At 37.5% G+C, this 24,256-nt stretch overlaps 1 protein-coding gene across 1 annotated transcript in view; it reads left to right on the top strand.

Annotated features, from left to right (window-relative positions):
* The window catches only part of LOC115210423 (acylamino-acid-releasing enzyme), an 89,314-nt gene that overhangs the window by 48,782 nt on the left and 16,276 nt on the right, over positions 1–24,256 (top strand). Inside the window, exons 5-15 of the mRNA XM_036502244.1 lie at positions 1,970–2,121; positions 3,675–3,818; positions 5,022–5,113; positions 9,395–9,438; positions 11,454–11,572; positions 12,692–12,749; positions 14,427–14,527; positions 15,148–15,199; positions 16,628–16,719; positions 20,939–21,083; positions 24,126–24,206. Coding sequence (XP_036358137.1) covers positions 1,970–2,121; positions 3,675–3,818; positions 5,022–5,113; positions 9,395–9,438; positions 11,454–11,572; positions 12,692–12,749; positions 14,427–14,527; positions 15,148–15,199; positions 16,628–16,719; positions 20,939–21,083; positions 24,126–24,206 — 1,080 coding nt within the window. The remainder of the gene's footprint in view (positions 1–1,969; positions 2,122–3,674; positions 3,819–5,021; positions 5,114–9,394; positions 9,439–11,453; positions 11,573–12,691; positions 12,750–14,426; positions 14,528–15,147; positions 15,200–16,627; positions 16,720–20,938; positions 21,084–24,125; positions 24,207–24,256) is intronic.

Raw genomic sequence — 24,256 nt, 5'->3', positions numbered from 1 at the left:
GTACATAAATACAGATATATACATGCAGAACAAACGATATACTTACATATACGAACGCCCATACATAAATACATATGCACGTATGCACGCGGCCAGTTAAATTACCCGCCGAATCATCCCAAAGTACGACACGGTTAAAATAAACACCGCAGTGAAAATAATAACGAATTATATATATTTATATATGAAGATAATATCGATATTTAAGTATCCATATTATCTAGTGGCCAGCATGGGAAAAATACCATACAAAGGTAATAATTTTTAACAATTAAAAATGAGGGTGTCTAAGAGATACCAACATGCCGAAATAGCAGTCGAAACTCTGACTATAAAAACCACGTTAAGGGTTCGTGTCGCACCATGGGATAAGACAGATAGACAAAATATACAAGCAAAAATTATTGAATAATTCAAGATCCATATATATATATATATAATAGTTTGAGGGAATATTATTCCTAACTTACAGGGAAAAATTCAATTTAGAAATACTAAATCAAATTTCACAAAATATAATATATAATTAGAAAAAAATACCTTTTATCAATTCAAAATGAAAAATTAAATTACACCATCTAGAAAATTACATATAATAGTTATTCTACCAAATATATACGTTTTATTTATTATTTTGTACATTACTTAATCATCGGTTTAATATTCTTATCTTATATTTAATATTTCTATTATATATAATTTTCTAGATGGTGTAATTTAGTTTTTCATTTTGAACTAATAAAAGGTGTTTTTTTCTAATTTATATATATATATATATATATATATATATATACAATGGGCTTTTTCTGTTGGTCAGCCGAAGGCTATAGAAGAAGACACTTGCCTAAGGTTCTATGCAGTGGAACTGAACCTGGAACCTTGTGGTTGGGAAGCAAGCTCCTTATCACACAGCCATGCCTGTATATGTGTGTGTGTGTGTGTGCATGCATGTATGTATGAATGAATGAGTGATAAATGAAGACGAATAGTCATTTGTTCAATTCATGCTATGTATGTTTCAATAGCTGTTCTTTATTTGCACATGATAGTATTACAAAATATGATCTAATATTTCATAATTTTCATTACTTAATATACTTTATTACCAACCATCTCTTCAGGCATCATAACCTGAAGAGATGCTGTTGTTAGGACATGGACCTTGTTGGGAAGTGTTTCTGTTGTTTTTTAATAATGTATATCAGAGGATTAATTATAATGTGTCTACTAAAATCATCATCATACATCTGTTTTCCATGCTGGTATGGATTGGAATGTTTGAGAGGAGCTGGCATGGCCAGAGAGCTGCACCCAGGCTCCAATTATCTGTTATGGCTTGGCTTCTGTGGCTGGATGCCTTTCCTAAAGCCAACCATTTCACAGAGTGTGCCAGGTGCATTTTATGTGGTAGCAGCACCCATCATTGAGAATCTTGAATTAGTTATAAATTCAGTTTTAGTTTCTTTATGAAAATTTCTCCATCAGATTTATCTGTTTAGTTGGTGAGAATGTATTTTGTGTGTATAACATATGACAGTGAGGAAATGAATATGGTTGATGGTGTAAGAAGGTATTTAAGAATTGAGGAACTGAAGAATTGTTCTTTTTTTCTTCTTTTTTTTTTCATGTTTTGAGTTTTTGCAAAAGCTGGTCAATGGAAGGAGTTTATGAAGTTTATTCAAACAGAATCATTTTAACTTTTTCAGAAAATGTGAATAAGATTAAGTATTAGTTATTGATGATAAATCTAAAATTCTGCTTCATTTTGGCTCAAATTGTGTAGGGCAAAGTTTGGAAATGTAAGAGATATTCAAATAGAATATCCTTTACATTTTTTTTTCTCTATTTCTTTTCTTTTTTTGCCTCTTCCTTAGCCAATTCCAGCCACCTGGTTAATGAAGTGTCATAATATCTTGTAAATATGGATTGTCTGTTGTTTCTTGTACATCAAATCAAACATTCCTTACAGGCCAATTTGGCTCATTGGAATGGTCGGCCACTGAAAAACGGTTGGTTTACATTGCGGAGAAAAAACTGCCCAAAGCAACATCCTACTTTGATGCTAAGAACACTTCCAGAACTCCTGATGATGAGACCAAACCAAGTGAAACAAAAGCTAGGGTGAGTAACAATTATCACATTGATGGTGGTGGTGGTGGTGGTGGTGGTGGTGGCAGCGGCGGCGGCAGTTACAATATAAGTTTTTTAGATGTGGGCTGATCGGATGTGAGCAAGTTGTGTGATATAAGTAGACTTGGTGTAATACTTCAGTGAGTTACGTGTAATAATTCTTATTCTATCCACACCCTTATCCCTTCTACCCTAGTGGCCCCTAATTCCCTACCTCACCTTATATTATTCTAGTTATGTTAACTCTAATTGATTCAGTTACATGCAATGATGTTATTACTTGTCTAACCTATTTCTTAGATTTTTTTTTAAGAATAAACCATTCAGAATTTTTGTCCTCATGTTTTTTTTGTTTTTCAGAAATATTAACATAAAATAGAATTTGGTGTAAAATGTCTTCAAATGAGAATTATGAATAATTTACAAGAACCACCTTCTGGCTTTTAAAAAAATGTTTCTTTCCACTGGAGGTGGGTGGGGGTTTCATATAGCTGAGCAATATCAATAACAGAAAAGGTGGTGCCATTGCAGACATAAAGAGTAAGAAAGGTCAAGAACCTCTCCAGTTCCAGATTTCTGACCCACAAAGATCAGGTTGTAACTCAAACAATGAAGCTGTCCACGACCCAAAAAAGGGACAGAGCTTCATAAACAATTGCCTCGGAATCTTTTGCAGTCACTAACCAGACAAGATCATCACAACACAAGCCATTACCATCTTCTCTTTCTTTCTTGCTGAACAAGAGAAGAAAATGAGGAAGGATTTGGCAGACACAAGAATGTAACAAGTGTTAGCAGACTGCTCTTTACATGGAATCTCTCAAGGAAAACAGAGAAGAAATCAGTCAAAAGCAATCCAACAGAGTCCTATAGTTGGATGCCAAATGGGTGGGATAATTAGGCAGGAGTTTAGTTCTGAACAGGAAAGGATAATACAGAAGCACACAAATATTCTTCAGCCATTTTATAAACTCAAAGTTTCAAAGTCAGAGGCTCATAAGGCCAGTTTTCTGAATTCTGTGGTACATATATCCCTCTCCTGGATGGGATCTAGTCCATTGCTGTAATACTCTGGAGCAACACGAAATGAAGTGTTTTGCTCAAGGACACAATGCATTGCCTGGTCCAGGAACTGAAACCACAATCTTAAGATCATAAATGCAACACCCTAACCACTTAGCCATGTGCCTCCACATTATATAAACACACTTTATATGTATAGAAGATATAAACAGTTAAATATAATAGAGGTATGGAAATACATATTTGTTTGGTGATTCTTGTCCTTAAATACAACCTCTTAATGAACTCATATGGTCAGTTAAACCTTTTGAAAGCAATGTCTCAGTAAAATTGCAGTTCAGTGATTGAATTTAAGATTGTCATTTATTTGAATTGTCCAAATTCAGTTTTGTTAAAACATTAAACCAATAAAACGCTAACCCAATCAATACATCAGGTTTTTCTTCATTTTATTCAGTTCATTTTTAGATGAACATAAAACAACCATAAAGATTTACAAAATAATCAACTTACAATTTCAGGGTGACCAGCATGTTTTACATGAAGACTGGGGAGAAATGTTGGTTGGAAAACACCATCCAATTGTTGCCATCTTAGATTTAGAAGGTTCAACTCCTGAAATCAGTTTGTTGGACTGTGTTTCAGACGATGTGTCCCTTGGGCAGGTAAGAAACTTTCACCCATTAATTTTTGAGTTTTTTTCTTTGAGATATTTCCATCAACATTTGCTTTCCATTCCTTTATCATATTTAAACATTTTTCAATCAGTTATGATTAAAAAGTTCAATAAAACAGTAGATATCTCTGTCTGATTGATAAGCTGTCTTTCGATTTGCAGACATAGCTTGCTATGACACTATCAAAGACTTTCTGAGAGAATTCCTTCTCTAAATCAACACCTGTAATAATGGTATTTACAAAGTTTGACAGCTTTTTTTTGTAAATAAAAAGTGGGAATAGTTGTAAGAGTTGGGGCAAGTTGGAGATTCTTCCCCCCCCCCCCAGCAGACTTCATACAACAGTCTCTTGTTTCTTTTATGAATTCCATGTCTTATGATGAGACAGATCATGTTATTGTTTAGCTCTAGGTCAATGGCCAAAGGTGTTTCATCCATGCCACATTTTCTAGGCATAGTATATCAAAGAATGTATTATCCCAAAATGTCCCTCTTCTTTAAGATGATAGGGTGTGAATAAGTAAAGATTTGGTAAATAATTCCAGCAGATCAAGCCATGGTGTCGAGCAAGGGTCAGCAATCTTCTTATACCATTTGACTCCTTCATAGAATTGTTGATATAACCATATATAATTTCTAAAATAAAATTTAAAAATACAATAAAAAAAAATTTCTTGATTTAAAATCAACAATTCCTTCATTCTTTTGCATCGTTACCACTTTTTAATAAGAAATATTTAAAGAAATTTAGCAAAGATATTTAAGGGAATTCAAACTTATTAAGGATGTGATTGGAATGTTTTATGTGAAATCTGTATTTGGTGAATATGAGTTGATATTGCATTATGACTTTCCCGAGACACAACAAAATTGCATTAATGTTTGGCTGGAAAGTAGGGAATTTTAGCTTTAAATTAACCACACTCCTCCAGCTTCAGTCTGTTAATAATTCAGCACCCTTAATGCTCAAAATCATTTCAGGATTTATGGACCACTTGAATGTTACATAAACCTCCAGGGGTCAGTGTTGACCATTTTGCCAACTCCTGGTGTAGAAGTTTTCTTGTATTTTCTGGTTTTAGAAAAAGACAAACAAAATGACCAAAGAAAACTGTAATTGTTTTGTCATTATGGGAAATGTCAAGAATTGAATGTGTCTAATTTTTCTTGTGTTTTTTTGTAATTTTGTAGGTAAGATGGGCTCCTGATGAGACTGGTCTGGTGATGGTTGGTTGGTCACATGAACCCTGGAGGCTGGGCCTTACATATTGTCCTATCAGAAAGTGAGTTTATTCCTCTTGAAATAGTTTCCTTATTGCAAAGAAAATAAATAAAACAAAAAATAAAGCGAAAGCAACAAATAAGCTTTGAATCTTTCATATTCCTTGACCAAGGGAAAATATATAACGGCAAATACCTAACATTGCTTTGCTCCATAAATAATTTTAACAAATATTTCATAGCATGAATCATTATTAAGTTAAACTACTCGTATCAGTTGTTAGCTGTCAAGACACTGCATCCTTCAAAAGTTCTATATTTTCTGAAATCCAGCGACACTACTCCTGATGTACTCATCCACCCTTTCCTCTTCATGATTCTCTTTATGTTTACTTTGCTGTCCGTTTGTGTTTTATTCTGTGAACTGTCCATCTACTCCTTAGTCATCATTGCTGTCTTGCTTTGCTTCACTTGAATAAACCTCTTTCTGTCTCCTCTTTTAAACTTTTCCCCAGCAAGTTACTTACTTCAACACTGATCTTCTATTTAATGCCTGAAGACATTCTTCACTTGGGGTAAACACTTGTATGCTAAGAGTGATGCTGCACTTCTTCTCTGAATGCAGGAGTCAATGTTTCATCCGACAGTGATACAGTTCTACAGGTGTTCAGCACCTTTTATCAGAGCTGCCTGGAGCCACCCACTAAGATAATAAATAAAAATAAATACACCCTTTTAAAGCCTAGCCAGGCTCATGGGCCCTGTTTCCTGGTTTCAATGGCGTTTGTGTTCCCAAGCTGGACGGGATGCCAGTCCATCGCAGCGTTACTCATTTTTGCCAGCTGAGTGGACTGGAGCAACATGAAATGAAGTGTTTTGCTCAAGAACACAATGCGTCGCCTGGTCCAGGAATCAAAACCACAATCTTAGGATCATGATGCTGACACCCTAACCACTAAGCCATACGCCTCCACACCCACTAAGATAGGTGATACAAAATTCTCACATGAGCTTTGTTGACTCTGGGCCAGATGTTTCTACCATCCTCAATGCTGGATCTTGTTGTACCACTTGTCATCTCTCTTGCAACTTTCCGGCAGTATCTTTTCTCTCCTTTGCAGCTAGTCCAAGACTCCTGCACCATTGTGTGAACTCTGGCTCCAGCAAATACTGTGACCCCTAATCTCTACAGGAAGGCATATTGTCTCCCACCCATTGCTTTCATAGTGTTCAACCAACTCACTGTATTTTCAGTCTTTCCTAAGGAAAGCATCTTTGATGTTGACTTCCCATCATTACTACCTTCCTGACAAGGTCAGTTCTTTCGGTGATACTTACTGTCAAGCTCAACAGAAACCTCCCATTTTGGCACAAACGTTAGCACGCCAGGCGAAATTCTTGGCAGTATTTTGTTTGCCCTTATGTTCTGAGTTCAAATTCCGCCAAGGTCGACTTTGCCTTTCGGGGTCAATAAATTAAGTGCCAGTTACGCCCTGGGGTCGAAGTAATCGACTTAATCCGTTTGTCTGTCCTTATTTGTCCCCTCTATGTTTACCCCCTTGTGGGCAATAAAGAAATAAGAAACCTCCCATTTTGGATCATTCTTCTGACACCATTCACCTTCCCTACAAAACTTTATCTTCCTATTCACCACCACTTGTGTTCTTTCATTGTTATTAATTCGTTCCCATTGCATCAACCTGAACTCTAAGCTCCACATTATGTATCTGTGTTCCATGTCTAATGGGCAATCATCATTCTGACCTTCCCACATTCACAATGGTCACCTGCCATTATTTTCCAAATTTTAAGTTTGCAGCACTAGGAAGCATGTTATAGACAGAATGAATCAGAAAACTGATTCAGACTCGTTCCCTTGACCAAAGTTCTTTCCATCTTATTTTTCACCCAAACACAAACTCCTCCCAAGCAGCACTCTGTCCTTGTTTGGGACAAAATACCAAAAATTTCATTTGAGTTTGAGTCACAATATTTTCAATTAATTCTATGTTAGACATAAACATATTTTAAGATATTTTATTCCCCTGCCTTCACTTAGGAGTAGAATGGAAATAGTTTGTCTCATTATTCAAACTGACTGCTTTAAGGGATTGGGCTTCATGTTTCTTTATTTACACGGTGAAACAGTAAATCTCTTGAACTGACAAGAAACTTTTGTAGCTATGTGGCCCCTTTACAGCAAGAAACCTGTCCAGCTCTGATGCCTTCTCTCATATTTTAGTCTATTATGGGCATGGCTGTATGGTTAGGGAGCTTGCTTCCTAGCTACATGGTTTCGGGTTCAGTCCCACTGTGTGGCACTTTGGGTAGGTGTCTTCCACTATAGCCCCAAGCCGACCGGAGCTTTGTGATTGAATTCGGTAGGTGGAAGTTACTGCCGTGTGTGTATGTGTGCGTATAGCTGCTCAGTGCCTCTCCGAAAGAGAGAGAGGGAATAAAGTCATCTGTCATGGGGTTCGCAATCTTGCAAGCTGCATGGCAACCCTACTAGTGCTGGTGGCACAAAAAAAAAAAAACAGTACCAAGTACATACTTTGGTGCTTCGTTGTGACACAGGCACAAGTGAGGTTGCCAATTCATTTGCATGACAAAAAAAATCCTTCTTAAATTAGTGGGGTGAGAGTGGGTATAGTAGAGGGGAAATGACCTTATATCAAAATTTAGAGGTTAAAGTATGAGGGACAGGAACAGGTGTTTTATTATAGAGGTATGTGACTACCTTGCATATTCATTACGTTTTATCTGTTAACTGTTTTAAATTTATAGAGTGTTGGGGTGTCAGGGCAAACCTCATAAAATAAAAACAAAATGTCAAATGAATCTCATAAGGATTTCAGCAAGGAACATTCAGTTGTTCAATGAATGGAACTCCTCGTAATTTACTAAGTATTGCACAGATACTCCTATTTCTATCAATTGACTGAGTATATTTTGAATGCTAGACTCAAACAGTCTGTCATCTTATTAAATCTTATCTTTCTGTTGGAAATTATGTAAATATTTAGCCATTGAAAAATTTAAAAGAAACTAAATCGATCAAAAATCTATGGAAATTGTAGTTGTGATACCAGTGCCGGTGGCACGTAAAAGAACCATCCGAACGTGGCTGTTGCCAGCGCCACCTCGACCAGCCTCCGTGCCGGTGGCACGTAAAAAGCACCAACCGATCGTTGCCATTACCAGCCTTGCCTGGCACGTAAAAAGCACCCACTACACTCATGGAGTGGTTGGCATTAGGAAGGGCATCCAGCTGTAGAAACACTGCTTGATCAGACTGCGCATGGTGCAGCCTCGTGGCTTCCCAGACCCCAGTCGAACCGTCCAACCCATGCTAGCATGGAAAGCGGACGTTAAACGATGATGATGATAAATCAAAGTACTCCAAGTAGATAAAAGTACAATTTTAGCAAGTGTACTTTTAAAAGTACAATTTGTTTATTGTGAAATGGCAGTGAAAGATAGAAATAGTTTCCTGTCGCTTTGGTTTGATTCATGGCATAAATATATTCCTTGCTCTCAGATTACTTTTAATTATACATTCTGATATGGTCTGGGTTGTTTGGCATTGATAAATGGCTTTATTAAATGGAACCTGTTGAATGGTTCTGCCATAAGTTACTCAAGCAAACCTTTTCTAGTCCATTGCTTTATATCTGTTCAAGTAGTTACTTTGATCAATTTACTGTAAAGTCACTTGTTTCGTGCTTCACTGGTTATCAGTAGGGAGGCCATCCATTCATCTGGAAACACCCGATTCATTGCTGAATCATTCTGCTTGAATTAACAGAGAAAAAATCATTGTAAAGCTATTTAAAGAAATTATTCACTAATCAACAGAGATTGCCATCAGAGTTGAGAGGAGAACAACAATAGTTAATAAAGGAGAGGAAAAAAAACTGTTCCAAAGGAATGTGTGTGTGTAAACTAGCTTATAACTTGATGATAATAAAATATTATTGCCATACAGATAAACAGGAAGGTTTTGTTTAGTTATTTCATAGTATATAATTAAATGATATTATATGGATATATTTTCAAGTATATAATTAGGCATAATCTATAGTTATATTATTAAGTGTATACGATACATTCAAGTAAGTAAATAGAATCTACATCATATAGATAGATTATTAATTGAATATATTATTAGATATAAAGTATATTGTTGTGTATGATATACATTTAATCTGTACTAGCACTATGACCCGGCAACGCTAGGTCATAGTGCTAGTGCATGCATATACAGCTGAAATAGCGAAAGAACTGTTTAAATAGTTTCTTTATTCATAATCTGATTATTTCTCTTTCATTTTTATTCTCAGGAGTCAGCTGTATTTTGCTCAAACATCAGGGGAAGATGTTAAATGTAAGTATATATACATGTTGGCTATATATGTATGTATGCGTGTGCATACAACTATATGTCTAGGCTATATATATATGTGTGTATGTGTGTGTGTGTGTGTGTGTGTACTTATAACCAGTTTTTAACTCTGTGTGTAGATTCTATGTATATATAATCATGTGTGTATACTAAATGTATATATATAACTATGAGGTCAGGTTCAACCTTTCATCTCTGCAGGGTCATAGGTCGAAACTGATGTTGATGACTGTAGCAGCAACATACAAGTGTTCAGAAAAAAAATCTTGCTGAATTTTAGTCCAAGAAACAAACTTTCTGAGACACCAGCACCCTGTCAATTTATTTATTTTTATAGCGTTTGGGTTTAATTTTAGTTCTAAGAGATAGTGTAACCATGAAATGACTATTTCCATAGACAACTAGAACAATAAGGGGTTTATGTGTCTCTGAAGAGCATGTAAAGAGGACCATGCTTCCACCCATGTTTGCTATTCCCTGCATTCACCTCTCTTCCTATCTCTATCCAGCTGACACTTTCCTTTGATATTCTCACAAACTTATCTACCCACTTACTTTGTCCAGTCTTGTTACAAGTCTCTCTCTTTTATATCCACCCTGACATGTCATCAAACACCATTTCTGCTCTTTTTCCAACCGAGGTAGCCATGTATCTCTTCCAAAGCAAGACACCAGATCTTGTCCCTCTACAATACTTGAACCTCTCACCATCTGGCATAAACCTTTGGTTTCTCTGAGTTCCAAGATGTGCCTAATACACTCTGTAAAATGGTTGGTGTTAGAAAGATCAACAATGCCAAAGCAAATATTGGAACTCACTGCAGTTTCTCTTGAACTGTTCAACCTATGCCAGCATAGAAGCCAGATGTTAAACGATGCTCGGGGTAGCAATAGTGACAACAGAAGCGATGACAATTACACGGATGGATGGATTTATATATATATATATATATATATATATATATATTTCATCATCATCATCATCATTGTTTAATGTCTGCTTTCCATGCTAGTATGGGTTGGATGGTTTGACTGAGGACTGGCAAGCCAGAAGGCTGCACCAGGCTCCAATCTGATCTGGCAAAGTTTCTACAGCTGGATGCCCTTCTTAATGCCCACCATTCTGGGTGTGCAGTGGGTGCTTTTTACATGCCACCAGCACGGGAGCCAGTCAAGCAGCACTGACATTGACCATATTCAGATAGTGTTTTTTACATGCCACTGTCACGGGGAGCCAGTCAGTTAGTACTGGCATCGACCCACGCTTGAATGGTGCTTAGTACGTGCCACCAGCATGGTTCCAGTCAAGTGGCACTGGCATCAGCCACAACTACAATTTCCATTTTAATTTTGATTTAATTTGGATTTCACTTAACTCAATAGGTCTTCTCAGGTGCAACATATCGCCTGGTGATTCAATGGTACTTTTAAATGGTCTACTTATCTGACACTTGTATAGGCTACGACTGTGATCTCACTTTACTTGCTGGGTCTTCTCAATCACAGCATATCTCCAAAGGTCTTTTGTCATTGCCTCTGTGAGGCCCAACATTCGAAGGTCATGCTTCAACACCTCATCCCATGTCTTCCTGGGTCTCCCGCTTCCATGGGTTCCTTCCACTGTTAGGGTGTGACACTTCTTCGTACAGCTCTCCTCATCCATATGCAGCACATGACCATTCTAGTGCAGTCGTCTCTTGCACACCCCATCTGATGCTTCTTATGTCCAACATTTCTTTCAGGGCGCTTACATTCTGTTGTGTGTGTACACTGACATTACACATCCAGCAGATCATAATATATACATACGCATACACACACACACACACATTTCTGTCAGAGAACCAGAAATCCCACTGTATCTGTGTAGTGATTGTAGTTGTTATTTCTATGGTGTTGCTATAGTAACGGCAGCGTTAAGTCGTACTTTAGCCATATTTCATGCCCCAGCTGTTGTCTAATGGAATGTTCTTTAAATCTCTTTTAATCCTTTCTAGGTTTTGGGGATGAAGACAAAGCTGTTCGGTCCCCATCTTTCAGCCCTGATGGAAAAAAGATAGTCTACATGGATAATCCTGCATCTGGGCCTCACTACCAATGTAGCAGACTACTGATGGCAAGTAGATTTGGACGATTCCAAAACGGATTAAATTGAGATTCTACCAATTTATTGATTAATAATTCTTGATTCTGAAATATTTACAAACTCGACTGATTGATTGGTTGTTGTTGCTTAGTTCAAAAGTCATCTCTGATCTTACACATAATCAAAGGCATTCTGGCTATGACCATCGCATCTCTGTTCTGTAAAAGTGTATCTAGGAATATATTAGATATGTGTCCTTCCATTCATTTTTAGAGACAGTAAGATATAATTTTAAGGAGGTTTGGCTGCTCTTTCTAGCACATTGAATAGCCCTGTAAATATTCCCTATCAAGTTTGCTTCTTGCAGGTTCTATTTCTCAGAGACAAGTCTATCGTTTTCTAATCTTTATTACTAATTGCCATTATAGTTGCGACCACAATATAAGTTATTTTTATTTACCTATTTCTCAATGCTTCTCCATTGACATTCTAAATGTAGACAAAGTTCCTTTCTCCCTTGTATAATTAAAACATTAAATTTGAATGGTGGAAAGTCAGAAGGTTATTTTAGTGTAAATCTTATCACATCTGTCTGGGTTACAGAAGATGTGATTCAGGTCCCACAGGTAGCTTTTCACCTTTTTTACATTCAAGGAACTTTAACCTTAAATGCAATATAAGTTATTATCTGTAGCTCATTGTGCTTCAAGAGACACTTGTTGTGTCACTTGTATTTTATCACCAATGTCCAGTCTTTAGTCTGTCTAACATCACTCTGCTTCTAAATGTGATGGCCAATTTAATACAGATCCGAATAATAAAAGAAACCTTAATTCTTTGATAATTATCTATTGACATCATTTCATTATGTTAGACATGATTAATTCTATGGTGGCATCCCTAACTCTTTCGTTTGAATTCTCATATTACTGTCTATAAAATTCAAAGTGACCGCTGTTATCAAACTTTAATATCAACCATATTGATGTCACCAGGACCAAAGGACATAGCTAAAGTTATGTACTCAGCCCTTTTCTCCTGATGAAAATCCTTAAAATATAAAAATAACAAAATCCTTATGTTTTGCTGATCCAATTTTTATTTCTGATTGTGACTTTGTTTAATTATCTATCCTACATTTTATTTCAGATTGATTGGGTGAATAAAGAAACCAAAATCGTATTGGATGTTGTTGACCAGGCAAAAGGTAGGCCTACATTTTAAAGGCTCAGCAAAATCTGTTTCTTTTGAAATGACTTTAAAAATAATTGAGAATCAAGTAATGAAAACGGTTTAATCTTTTCTTTTTTTTTTCTCTCTCACTCTCTTCTCACCCTCTTATGCAATTAGTCACCCCCTCTCCCTGCCCCCAATCCACTGTCTGTATTCTCACAATGCTTTGGTCAGCCTGAAACTATAGCAGAAGACACTTGTCCAAGGTGCCACTCCATAGGACTGAACTTGGAATCATGTGGTTGGGAAGCAAGCTTCTTACCACACAGCCACATCTTCACATATTTGTCTAATTTTTAATAATTTAAAATTTTGTCACTGAATACATTTCTCTTGGTTTCTGTCATCTACACTGTATTCCTCTCACTTCAACCCCTATCACAACTCATCATCATCATCATCGTCATTCATACCTCCATCATGCTTCTCACTCAGTAAAGTTGTTAGGGAGTGAGCAGGAATATGGGGCTATCCAGTCCCTTTAGTTGTGTCAAGGACACGGCTTTCCCTCACTCTGTCTCTCTTTCTCTCTCAGACTTATGCCACTAGAAACATTCCCACTACCATCTGTCATTCTATGAATTGTGATCACCATTTAGTTTTGCCAAGGACTTGATAAAGTAAGACATGCTTAATACCTTACATACACACTCAACAAAATGACGTGTAATAAGATATAAGGCTGTATTCTCCCTTTTACTCAGCTTCTTATTGCTTATGAGTTTGTTCTGGCACACTCCCCCCTACCCTTCTAGAATGCAGGGTGGCCATGTATCTACTCAATAACAAGACCCTTGGTCTTGTCTCTTTGTCATATTTTATCCTCTCAACACCTGGCATAAAGCCTCCTCTCTCACTACCACCCACCTGCTCAGTTTAGCAGGTGGGTGGTCTTGAAGTGTTACCTGGTCACCTCACTAACCCTGGTGCCACATAAAAAGCACTCAGTACATTCTATAAAGTGATTGGCGTTTGGAAGAAGGGCAGCAGCCAGCCATAGAAACCGGGCCCAAGATGACAATAGGGACCTGATGCAACTCTAGCTCATCATCCTATTGAACCATCCTAGCCATTCCAGCAGGGAAAATGGATATTCAACGATGACATCAACAACATAGTAGTAGTGATGGGAGGAAGAGGAGGAGTAGTTGTTATTGCTATAGTCTCCACCCCCACCCCAAAAATGAGTAAGGAAAACCAGTTAAATGAAGTTTTAATCAGTACCATTGTTGCGTTGTCGAAATCCTTCTTCATGGATATTTGCTATTGAAGAATTTCTAAATAAATATTGCAGCGTGGAAGGTGTTTATAAGACATTTAAGAAACACACAAAAAACCGTTAGATTCGCTTTAACATTTAAATTTCATTTGTCAAAATATTTTCGTCACTTTGAGATGCAGCATGAAGTTTTGTCACTGAACAGGTCGTGGTCTCAAAGCAACGAAAATATTTTGACAAATTAAATTTAAATATTGAAGTGAATCTAACGGTTTTTGTGTGTTTCTTAAATGGCTTATAAACACCTTCCATGCTGCAACTGTTTTCGTTCCAGCACACGATCTCAGATCAAGTCACTCACTATGCAAGTACATTTCCATAATAAATAAATACCATTTTGCTAATTGTTGCTGTTTTCTGTTCCTTTTAAAGATGATGAATTTGCTGGAGTTTTTGTCCATAGTCTTCCTGATCGCTGTTGGTCATCTGACAGTAAAAGAGTGCTCTTCAGTACAGTCTCTCGATCTCATTTGGTAAATGTTCTGATTTTCTCTGCTATATTTTGAGAGAGAGGTGTGTGTGTTAGATACTTTTTTTTTTTTTTTCAAATTTTGGCATTTAATTGAAATCTTGGAGAAAGTAATGAGGCATTGAAATAATTCTAATTCTACCCAATAAATTTTGATACAATGGCACATATTTCTTTGCTAGTGATGCTAAAACAATTTAATTCATGTATTTTGTTTAGTTGCAAATAAGATTCAAGAAAATAATCTTACATAAAAACCAAAATAATTACCTGTACATTTAAAATTGTATAAATTGAAATTGTAATTTACCTGAGAAATTGTGATTTACCTGAGAAATATTTCCTGAAAACTGATTTATATATCTCCACAATTTCTGTTGTGAAAAACAAGTCATCCACTTTTCCATTTCATCTGTGATGTAGTGTATATATGATGCAGTGTGCATATGAAATAGTGTATACAGGATGTGAGTTATATATGATGTAGTACTGTATATACAATGTTGTAACAAAGTATGAAACACAAGATTTTTGTACATAATTTAATCCATTTCAACATTGGTCCAACCCATGCCAGCATGGAAAACAGACGTTAAATGGTGATGATTATTTCTTTTTTGCTAGGTTCCAGTCGTTGTTAATACAGAAACACAGAAAGTAACACGGATTAAATCGCGTAAGTGAATCTTGGCATGTTTTGTAATTTCCATCATCAGCAACTCATTAGATGCTGCTAAGTGATAGAACAGTATCATAGATGACGTTATTTTAAAATTCACTGATATTTTAATGGAAAAAACGTTTAAGAGCATTTGTTTCTCACAATGCATAATGACCAAGTCTCCAGTTGTATTTCACAAACATAATTGGGTTTCAAAACTTCTGCTCCCTCATCATGTTTACATTTATCATTCCATTATGGCAGAATCTGCTGACTTCCTTAGAGGTCTACTGTTCTGTCATTTCATCACACTTTCAAATTATGAGAAATCCTTCTTTGAGAACCATCATGTCAGTACACTAATCAAATACTTCATCCTTCAAGCTGTAGAGTTGCTCCAGCTGGGTCGACCAAGTTTATTCAATAAAACAAATTCCATGCCCAATTGGTTGCAGTGGTGATCATTGGAAGGACAGTTGTTTTTGCAGCTGGACTCTATCCCTAATGTTAACCATTCATCCATAAAGAGTTGCTGTGCTTTGGAGTAAAGATTGTTTGCCAAAATAACATGGCAGTCCTGGTTTAGGACGAATGTTGCTGTAATTTAGCCCCAAGAGACATCGTCTTCAGCTGGCTGTACGACACAATCTGTGTATCACAATTTCCGGGTTATTTCCCTAGAGACAATGTCTCCTGGGGCTAAATTACAGCAACATTTGTCCTAAACCAGGACTGCCATGTTATGTTGGCAAACACTCTTTACCCCCAAAGTACTGTTGTGAGATTTAAAAATAGTAATTTTCTAATTGCTGTGCTTTGTTTTCATCTATTATATAAAAGGGAAGACAGTCTCCATGATGTTCCAAGAATGGTGGAAGGAATTCTTGAACCCGAGACCAGATTTAAATGCTTGCAACAACAGAATGAATTTTACTAAAGGCACTTAGGGGTCAGGTAGTGGGATTAAACTGAGCAATGGGTTAAGCCTTCCATTGTTGGGATGGTTTGAACACCAAATCTAAAGTACTGAGATCAATATCACAAGGCACCCAGTCTGATGTTCTTACAGTTCCAACTATCAACTATGTTGGATTGTAATTTTTCCATTGATCCCAGAAGGATGAAAAGCAGAGTTGACCTCAGCAACAATTAAACCCAGACCACAGAGAGTTAGAGTAAATGCCACAGAGCATTTTATCCAACACTCTAACCCCTAACCCTGCTAATTCCACCACCACCACCAGTTTACATCATCCACATCAAGTAAAGCAAATAAATGTATTGGCCTTGCTCAGGGCACAATGCAATGACTGTATGAGCAAAGCTCGGATTCTTGACCATATGGTCAATATTCATTCACAAGCATTGTGCCTCATAAAGTTATTAGATTAAGTTAACCATTAATCCCTGCAGCTTCTGACCAGAATGTCTTTTGTCTTCCAGCTGAAAGTGGTGTCAGTGCCTTACAGATATTAGATGTACACCATGATCATATCGTGGCCCAATTCTCTGCTCCTAACCAACCTCAGTATTTGGTGAGTCGTTCTTTCAAATTTCCATGTTTTAATTAAGACTCCTGTTTTTATGCGTGTTGGTGTTTCCGTGCCAAGAGTCACGTATCATATTAATGATCAGCAAAAGAAAATTAAATGAAATAAATCTTAAGTTTTAGGACCAATTTGTAAAGCTAGATTGGAAGGGAAATCCAGAAAGGTGTCTGTAAATGATGGAAAATATTGGATTAATCCTTAAATACACTGTAAAACAAAATCCTTATATTTAATCCTAATTCCAATTATAATAGCCTCTCTAAATCTCAAAATCAAAAACAACATATATAGAATATGAATTAGAGATAAAACCACTATTAGGCAACTCAAACAGTGATAGACATAAACCAATACATAAATAACAAATAATATAAATATAATTAATATAATATATATAGTTAAATTTTTAAATTAAAAAACTTTTTTTTCTTTTCCAAAAAGTATAAAAAGAATGATAAATATAATATAATAAATAAAAACACTATGTACGTTTCATGGCTATAATTAAATTCAAATTTCAATTAAGTTTAAATTCAATTGAAATAAATTCAAGCTGAAATTATAGTCAATCTTCAGTAAGTAATAATGGACTAATTAATTTATTTATTTTTCATTATATGTCTATATATTTATTGATAGAGTAAATTTTAGATTTTAATTACTATATTTGTTAATTATAATTTAGTTATATTTTTAAATATTTTATAATTATTAGATGTGAACTTTAATCTAAAAATATGAATAGTGATTATTTTGTTAAATAATTTGGTAATTAAATATTGGACTATAACTGAGTTAAGGATATTCGTGAGTTTATTATGTTTTTTTAAAGCCATATTATATCTTCATAGATAAATACATATTTCTATCTATTTTTTTTACCTTAAAAATAAATATTTAACATAATAAATGGGTTGTATGACATAATCCTAATGTTTTAAATTTCAAATTTAGATAATGGAGTTTTTATAAGAAAAATTATTTTATTTATTTCTTAAAAAATATTGTTTAACTCTATTTGCTTATTTATTTAACTATTATCATTAACCTGAAGATTGACTATAATTTTAGTTTGAATTTATTTCAATTGAATTTAAACTTAATTGTAATTTGAATTTAATTATAGCCATGAAACGTACGTAGTGTTTTTACTTATTTTATATTTATCATTATTTTTATACTTTTTATTAAAAAAATTTTTTTTAATTTAAATATATATATATATTTTATTAATTATATTTGGACCAAATAACTGAGGTATTTCGGATTGCTAGACAGTGTGTGACAGAAAATAGTGATGTTACAGGAGAGAAATGTGTCCGCATGGATAATGGGGCACTTGCTTTTAATGATGGTGAAAAGAAAGAGGCTTGGAGAAGCCATTATGAAAGACTGCTGAATGTGGAGAATGAATGGGAGGAGGAGAGCCTGCCAAATGTTGACCCAGTAGAGGGACCAGCTATCCGAATAGATAGCTCCCTTGTAGTTAAGGCAATTAAGGGTATGAAACCAGGTAAAGCCCCCGGCCCATCAGGAATCACTGCTGATATGCTTAAAACAGCTGGTTGTGTGGGCTATGGCCTAGTCACCCGCAATGTAAACCAGGTATTTCATAATGGAGTCATACCCAATGACTGGCGTAGCAGCACCATAGTCACCTGCTACAAGGGTAAGGGTGATGCTCTAGATAGAAATAACTACAGGGGTATTAAGCTGTTGGATCAGGTGATGAAGGTCACTGAGAGGGTCATAACCCATCTTATTAGGGGGAGCATTTGCTTAGATGAGATGCAGTTCGGTTTTGTGCCGGGTAGAAGCACCACTGATGCTATATTCCTGGTCCAACAACTGCAGGAGAAGTACCTAGCTAAAGATAAACCCCTCTACATAACTTTTGTGGACTTGGAGAAAGCCTTTGACGGGGTCCCCTGATCCCTTATCTGGTGGTCGATGCGGAAACTGGAGATTGATGAATGGCTAATAAGGGCTGTACAGGCCCTATACAGAGAGGCTGTTAGCAAGGTTAGGTTTGGCAACGAATATAGTGAAGAATTCTGGGTAGAAGTAGGTGTACACCAAGGTTCAGCCCTCAGCCCCCTTTTATTCATCATAGTCCTCCAGGCAATAACAGAGGAATTCAAAACAGGTTGCCCCTGGGAGCTCCACTATGATGACCTGGCTCTCATAACAGAATCACTACCGGAACTAGAAAAGAAATTTCAGGTGTGGAAGCAAGGGTTAGAATCAAAGGGCCTTAGAGTAAATGTAGCAAAGACCAAAGTTATAGTAAGCAGAAAGGTGAACTCAGCACACACACCCTCGGGCAGGTGGCCCTGCTCGATCTGTAGGAAAGGTGTAGGTCGAAACTCCATAAGATGTACCCAGTGTAAGCTATGGACGCATAAGAGGTGCAGCAACATCAAAGGGAAATTAACTGATAAGATAGCTTTCATGTGCGGCAGATGCACAGGGACAATAGGCACCACAGATACTCAGAAAACAGATTCCATCACACTCCAGGGGGAGAAACTAGAAGTAGCTGATAGTTTTTGCTACCTGGGTGACCAAGTTAGTAGTGGAGGTGGATGCTCAGAGAGTGTCACCACTAAAATACGAATAGCCTGGGCAAAGTTTAGAAAGCTCCTACTCCCACTGGCGACAAAGGGTCTCTTGCTCAGAGTGAAAGGTGGATTGTATGATCCATGTGTGCGAACTGCCATGCTTCACGGTAGTGAAACATGGGCTGTGACTGCAGAGGACATGCGTAGACTTGAAAGAAATGAAGCTAGCATGATCCGCTGGATGTGTAATGTCAGTGTACGCGCACGACAAAGGGTAAGCACCCTGAGAGAAATGCTGGACATAAGAAGCATCAGATGTCGTGGGCAAGAGCGTCGCTTGCGATGGTATGGTCATGTACTGCAGATGGATGAGGAGAGATGTGTGAAGAAGTGCCGTTCCCAAACAGTTGAAGGTATCAGGGGGAGAGGTAGACCCAGGAAGACATGGGATGAGGTAGTCAAGCATGACCTCAGGGCATTGGGCCTCACAGAGGCAATGACGAAGGACCGAGATCTCTGGAGATATGCTGTGACTGCAAAGACCCGGGCTGCTTCCTGCACCAGTTCCGCATAGCCCCTGCCCATTCAAAGTACCTTGGATTTCAGAACATCCCGCTGTGCTTGAGAAGACCTATTGAGTCAAGTACATGAGTATCGAAATAAATATCAATGGAAATAGTAGTTGTGACACCTGTGCCGGTGGCACGTAAAAAGCACCCACTACACTCGTGGAGTGGTTGGCATTAGGAAGGGCGTCCAGCTGTAGAAACACTGCCAGATCAGACTGCCAGTACGAGGATGTGATTGTGCTGACAATGTTATATGGTGCAGAGACGTGGGGGCTGAGATAGGCAGAAAGGAGGTAACTAGATGTGTTTGAGATGAGATGTCTGAGGGCTATGGTTGGTGTGACACGGATGGACAAGATGAAGAATAAAGAGGTGCAAAGGTGAGCAGGAATGAGAGAAAATCTATGTACCAGAATGAATAGACGACTGTTGAGGTGGTTTAGCCACATGAAGAGGATGGATGAGGAGTAAATGGTAAGGAGGGTGATGAAGGCAGAAGTGGTAGGCAGCAGAACCAGAGGCAGACCTCAGTTTCTGTGGATGGATGGAGTGAGGAAAGCTTTGGTGGTTAGAGGTGTTGGAGTGAGAGAGGCAAGAGAGTTTATAAATGATAGGAAAGCTTGGAGAGTGTTTGTGGGCGGATGAGTGAATTTGATGTTGCTCAAAGGGGTACGGAGCCAGCATGATGCTGTCGGGTCTCACTGCTGATATTGGGGGTTGCCTTCTATGCCTTGACCCGAGCATGGGATGGGGCTCGCCTCTTTGAACTGGGAAATGAATGGAATGCTTGGTGTGTGTCTTGTTGTGGCTATCCTCTCCTATGGGGAAAAGGCCTTGGTAAATATATATATTTAAATATATAGTATTTCCAGTTCTCTGAAGCTGTTAGATTCCATGCGTATTTAAATGGATTGGCTCTTGTTTGCCTGGGACTGGTCAAGTGATGTAGAATCTCTGATGAGACCCCAGCAACGGTTGAAAATCGATTATGGCTGTTTTTCATTGTTATAATCAGGTTAACTTGACAAGTTTGTAAGTCTCCTCCATAGATCTACCTTTTGTATCTCTCTACAGGTGATTGGTCATCTGCCACCAGAAGGAGAAGAAGATACAATTGAATGGGTGAAATTAGATGCAGAACTCAATCATAAATTGGATGGCATCACAGTAGAATTACTGAAGCATAAACCAATTGATGGCATGATTAATGAAGAATTCCGTAAGATGGTTTTGTTTTGTTTTCTAAACCAGGATCTTTTCCTTAATTTAACTTCTTATTACTCATCTTGATTCATTTGTTAATGTACATCTCTCTCTCTCTCTCTCTCTCTCATTATTATTATTATTCTGCTGCCTTTATCCTCAGCCACCTTCTGAACTGTCCGTCATCTTCTCTCCCCAACTCATAGTGTCATTGATCACCTCTCAGCACTTTCTAACTTTTATCTTTGTTACCTCCTCTTCCTCCTCCTCTCTCAACACCTGTTCTTCATCATTTTCACCCTTTCACTATTTCTAACCGTTCCTCACTCTCTGACATGCTCTTGCAACCTCTTTTCATCTACACTTCCCATTCGCTCAGATCACTTCAAAACTTCACGCTCCACCCTTACACCTCATCACCGTTGTTTTCCAGCTCCACCTTGGTTCTACCTGTCCTCTCTTCTCTAATCTCAGTAGCCATGTAGCTCCTCTTCAGCAAGAAACCTCTTCTGTTTGTTGCCCCCATTTCACATGCTTTAATCCTTCATCTCCGAGCATTAAACTGCCTCCCTCATTCCTTTCAAAGGGGATATTTATCTTGCAAACTGCAGGCTGATCCCACTAGTGCTGGTGCTATGAAAAATGCACCCAGTACATGCTGTGAAGCAGTTGGCGTTCAGAAGAACCTCCAGTCATAGAAATCCTGCCAAAGCAGATATTGGAGCATCATACAGGCTTCTGACTCATTGGCTGCTGTCAAACCATCCAACCCATACCGACATTGAACATCATCATCATTTAACGTCCGTTTTCCATGCTAGCATGGGTTGGACAGTTCAGCTGGGGTCTGGGAAGCCTCGAAGCTGCACCAGGTTCTAGTTTGATCTGGTGAAGTTTCTACAGCTAGATGCCCTTCCTAACGAGTGTAGTGAGTGCTTTTTTTACATGCCACCGGCACAGGGGCCAGAAGGGGCTGGCATCAACTACGGCCGGAAGGTGCTTTTTACGTGCCACCAGCAGGGGAGCCAGTCAAGGTGGTGCTGGCATCGGCCACGTTCAGATGGTGCTTTTTACATGACACCGGCACAGGAGCCAGTCGGGGCAAGGGGGCTGGTAACAACCACGTTCAGATGGTGCTATTTATGTGCCACTGGCACGGGGACCACAACTACAATTTCCATTTGATTTGATTTGATGTTGATGTACTTGACTCAATAGGTCTCCTCAAGCATGGCCTGTCACCCTATGATCCAAGGTACTTAGAGTGGGCTGGTTATGTGACACTGGTGTAGGTTACAGCTGTAAACTCACTTTAGTTGCTGGGTCTTCTCAGTCACAGCATACCTCCAGAGGTCTCAGTCTTTTGTCATTACCTCTGTGAGGCCTAACGTTCGAAGGTCATGCTTCACCACCTCATCCCATGTCTTCCTGGATCTCCATCTACCCCAGATTCCTTCCACTGTTTAGGAGTGGCACTTCTTCACAAAGCTCACCTCATCCATCCACAGTACATAACCATACCAACGCAAACGTCTCTCTTGCATGCCACATCCAATGCTTCTTATTGTCCAACATTTCTCTCTATGATGATGATGATGATGATTAATTAGTTTTGGGATTTTGTTGGGCAGATTCCAACAGAGAACCATAAGTCAGTTAATTTTTTCTCTTTACTCTATTATTTGTTTCAGTCATTTGACTACAGCCATGCTGGAGCACCACCTTTAGTTGAATAAATCAACCCCAGGACTTATTCTTTGTAAACCTAGTACTTATTCTATTGGTCTCTTTTGCTGAACTGCTAAGTTACAGGGACATAAGCCCACCAACATTGGTTGTCAAGTGATGATGGGTGGATAAACACAGACACAAACAAATATATATACATATATTATATATATTTTATATATATGTATATAACAGACTTCTTTTAGTTTCTGTTTACCAAATCCACTCGCAATGCTTTGGTCAGCCTGAAACTATAGCAGAAGACACTTGTCCAAGGTGCCACTCCATGGGACTGAACCTGGAATCATGTGGTTGGGAAGCAAGCTTCTTACTACACAGCCACATCTTCGCCTGTTCGTCTAATTTTTAATAATTTAAAATTTTGTCACTAAATACATTTCTCTTGGTTTCTCTCATCTACACTGTATTCCTCTCACTTCAACCCCTATCACAACTCATCATCATCATCATCATCATTCATACCTCCATCATGCTTCTCACTCAGTAAAGTTATTGGGGAGTGAGCAGTTGTGTCAAGGACACAGCTTTCTTTCTCTCTCAAACTTATGCCATTAGAAACATTCCCACTACCATCTGTCATTCTATGAATTGTGATCACCTCTTAGTTTTGCCAAGGACTTGATAAAGTAAGGCATGCTTAATACCGTACATACACACTCAACAAAATGACGTGTTATAAGATATAAACACACACTTGTATAATCTCTCTGCCAATGGACTTGTGTCTTATCAACTCTGCCAAAAATAAACTCGTATCATATATTCAGTGAGTGAGCAGATGTCCTATTTCTTTAACCTATAAGCTGTTGAGTATTTGTGAAAGATCTTATCAGCCTCTCCTCTAAAAAATTATGATTTCACATTGAAACATGATAGTTATTACAAATGAACGTTACTAATGTTTTGGGCAAAGACCCTTTATCAGGAAAGAGCTATAGTTCTATGTGTTACTATACAGGAATCATGATGACATCCAACAACAAGGAACAGATTTCATATTAGACATTTAGTTTTACTGAAACATTTCATTCTTTTTATTGAATGATCATATTTCTTATTCAGTTCTGTATTTAAAAGCTGAGGAATTATTTACATTTGATGGATGTTTGTCCTCGTCATGTTTGTTGTTAACACAACGTTTCGGCTGATGTACTCACCAGCCAAAACATTGTGTTAACAACAAACAAGATGAGGGCAAATATCCGTCAAATGTAAATAATATTTTTTTATTATTTGTCAATAAAATATGTATGCAAATACATTTTCATCCTGTTTAAATCTAATATTGTGTGTATTTTTGTATTTGCAGCTGATTTGGAATTTGAAAGTATTTTCTTGAGGCCATCAGAATGTGCTGACTCTAAGTTTCCCCTTGTTGTCTGGTCCCACGGTAACTATTTCCATATTGTCTTTCCCACCTACTATTCCAACAGTTATTCT

The sequence above is a fragment of the Octopus sinensis genome, linkage group LG4, assembly GCF_006345805.1.
Source record: "Octopus sinensis linkage group LG4, ASM634580v1, whole genome shotgun sequence".
Taxonomy (NCBI): Eukaryota; Metazoa; Mollusca; class Cephalopoda; order Octopoda; family Octopodidae; genus Octopus; species Octopus sinensis.
This window is presented reverse-complemented; position numbering and strand designations above follow the sequence as displayed.